We start from the raw sequence: 2,288 nt of genomic DNA, 5'->3' as shown, positions 1-2,288 counted from the left end.
CCAAAATGCAACTTATTAAACTTATTTTTCTTTTAATAAAACTCCTGGATGCGATTATATTCATAAATGCAGTTTTGGGCAACGCGAATAAGCAAATTTTGTATTTTCAAAAACAAATGCTGTATTTAATGCTAAAAATTTCATATTTGAAAAAACGGCAGTCAATGCTGATGGAAGCAGCAATCTCAGTGCGGTTGGAACTCAGATCTTGTTGGACTAAAGTTAGTGGATAATACTCTTCAAAATTTAAATTAATGAATAGCTTTTTCTTTATAGAATCGTACTCAGTCTTTCTGGGAATGGGATTGCCAACGTAACGGAAATGCGTTTTTTAAAGCAAATTTTCGAATGGACAGGAAATCCTTCAACATAGTATGTAAAATGGTTAAAAGTTTACAAAGAAGAGACACAAATATGCGCAAGGCTATTCCACTGGAAAAAAGAGTGGCGATCGCATTGTATGCCCTAGGATCTTCTGCAGAATACCGAAGCATTGCGAATTTATTCGGTGTCGGTAAATCCACTGTTGGGTTAGTATTAGTTGAGTTCTGCAAAGAAATTTGGAGGTTTTTTTGGCCTCTTTATTTAAAAAACTTCCCATTAAGCTCCGAAAAGATAAATGAGTATGTAAAAGGTTTCGAAATTCTTGGCTTTCCACAATGCCTGGGCGCGATTGGTAAGTTATTGAACCTAGTGGAACCCTTGAGGCAATGCAAATAAAAACATACATTTTAGATGGTTGCCATATTGAAATACACCCTTCTACTGAAGATGCGATCGATTATCATAACTATAAAGGGTGGTACTCAACCGTATTATTAGCATTGGTAGACGCCAGGTAAGTTTTAGTATCATAGAAGGTGAAAAGTATCATATCTACTAATCTTACACGAATTGATATTGCAGGTGTCGTTTCATTTACATAAATGTTGGAGCTCCAGGTCGTTGCAACGACTCCCAAATTTATGAAAAATCAACCCTCAAGCAACAACTGCAGGAATGCCGCCTACTCAAAGATATGACAAAAAAAATCTCGAACGTCAACATTCCTATTGTTATTATCGGTGACTCTGCTTTTAGGTTTTCGGATTCCCTTATGAAACCATACCCATTTCACCTTTCACAAACCTCCGAACAAAAACGTTTCAATTATGTTTTATCGAAATCACGGAGGGTGGTCGAGAATGCGTTCGGTCAGCTAAAAGCTCGTTTCCGCCGCATTGGCAAAGGTATCGACAACCAAATGGGTAATGCTAATTTAATTATTAAAGCAAGCTGTGCGCTTCATAACTTTTTAAATGAAAATAACGACCAAGTTAACGACAAATGGATAACTGCTGCACAAGAACTAGAAAAAAGACGCCAATGTCCTGAAACTGCAGTAAGTTTCGACTATAACAGTAAGGCAGAAGAAATACGCCAAGCACTTTCTTTACACTTTGGTAAGTAATTTACAAAATTTTATTAACTTAAACGATTTGAATCAATTTTTATACGACAAATTTAATTTTCGAATCCTCTTAGGAATTTTATTTCTGGTTGCTTAAAAAGTAAAGCAACGCATCTTTTATTTGCGACATATCGTTTACATATGATTTGAGCATTTCATTTTTTTCAGTCTCAAGTTCAATCATTTTATCACTTTTTTCTATCATCATTTTGTTTGTATTTACTAATTCCACTTTTGTTTCATTGAACTCTTTTTCCATATTATCCATATGCACTAATATTTGCTTTTGTACGTTCAACTTCTTTTTAGCTGCTCGTGATGTTGACGGGGTTGGCGGTGGTGATATTTCAATTGGCACGGAATCGGTAATGCAACCGGATTCAGCTGCAGACGGCATTATTGAAGACGCTACCATGAGTTCCTGAGATTCGACAGCATTGGACATATCCGACAGAAACGAAATTTCAGCATCAAAATCTGTTTCCGACTCAATAAATTGTGAGATAGAGGAACTTTGGATGCCGTCACAATCTGTAAATATGTATGTATATATATACATATGTATTATACAACCGCCAAATGTACAAATATCATTTATGTTAATAAATTCAATATGCCCACCTATAATGCTGTCTTCCACCATTTTCTCAACATTGTAACTTTTATAACTGCCAAAAATAGCATTCATATGGGTATACAGAGGCCAGTCGGATGGTGAGCCACCTGATGGGCCTATTTTCGCTTTCTCATTTCTATTAAAGTATAGGATAAAGTAGGAAAATATACATACAAATTTATACAGTGCAGACGTGTTTTTATTTTGCTCTGCGTTTTCTTA

The 2,288-nt window shown here is 35.5% G+C and overlaps 1 protein-coding gene across 2 annotated transcripts; it reads left to right on the top strand.

Annotated features, from left to right (window-relative positions):
* Positions 1–262: 262 nt before the first annotated feature.
* Positions 263–2,186, top strand: LOC118753558. Of its 2 annotated transcripts, XM_036488440.1 has the most exons (4): positions 263–676; positions 736–838; positions 907–1,442; positions 1,760–2,186. In XM_036488440.1, the coding sequence occupies exons 1-4, from the start codon at positions 349–351 to the stop codon at positions 1,873–1,875; spliced, it is 1,083 nt and encodes a 360-aa protein (XP_036344333.1). In that variant the 5' UTR covers positions 263–348; the 3' UTR covers positions 1,876–2,186. The 2 variants fall into 2 exon arrangements, with proteins under 2 accessions (XP_036344333.1, XP_036344336.1); XM_036488443.1 differs by having other exon boundaries at positions 596–838.
* Positions 2,187–2,288: the final 102 nt, after the last annotated feature.

The sequence above is a fragment of the Rhagoletis pomonella genome, unplaced genomic scaffold (genome assembly GCF_013731165.1).
Source record: "Rhagoletis pomonella isolate Grant_MI unplaced genomic scaffold, Rhpom_1.0 Rhpom_scaffold_02611, whole genome shotgun sequence".
Lineage (NCBI taxonomy): Eukaryota > Metazoa > Arthropoda > Insecta > Diptera > Tephritidae > Rhagoletis > Rhagoletis pomonella.
This window is presented reverse-complemented; position numbering and strand designations above follow the sequence as displayed.

Excerpts from the sequence above, each read along its gene's own strand:
- LOC118753558 (XM_036488440.1), top strand. The coding sequence starts at position 349 with ATGGACAGGAAATCCTTCAACATAGTATGTAAAATGGTTAAAAGTTTA. Across the intron at positions 677-735 it reads ACAATGCCTGGGCGCGATTG|ATGGTTGCCATATTGAAATA; the intron begins GTAAGTTATTGA and ends CATACATTTTAG. Across the intron at positions 839-906 it reads TTAGCATTGGTAGACGCCAG|GTGTCGTTTCATTTACATAA; the intron begins GTAAGTTTTAGT and ends TTGATATTGCAG.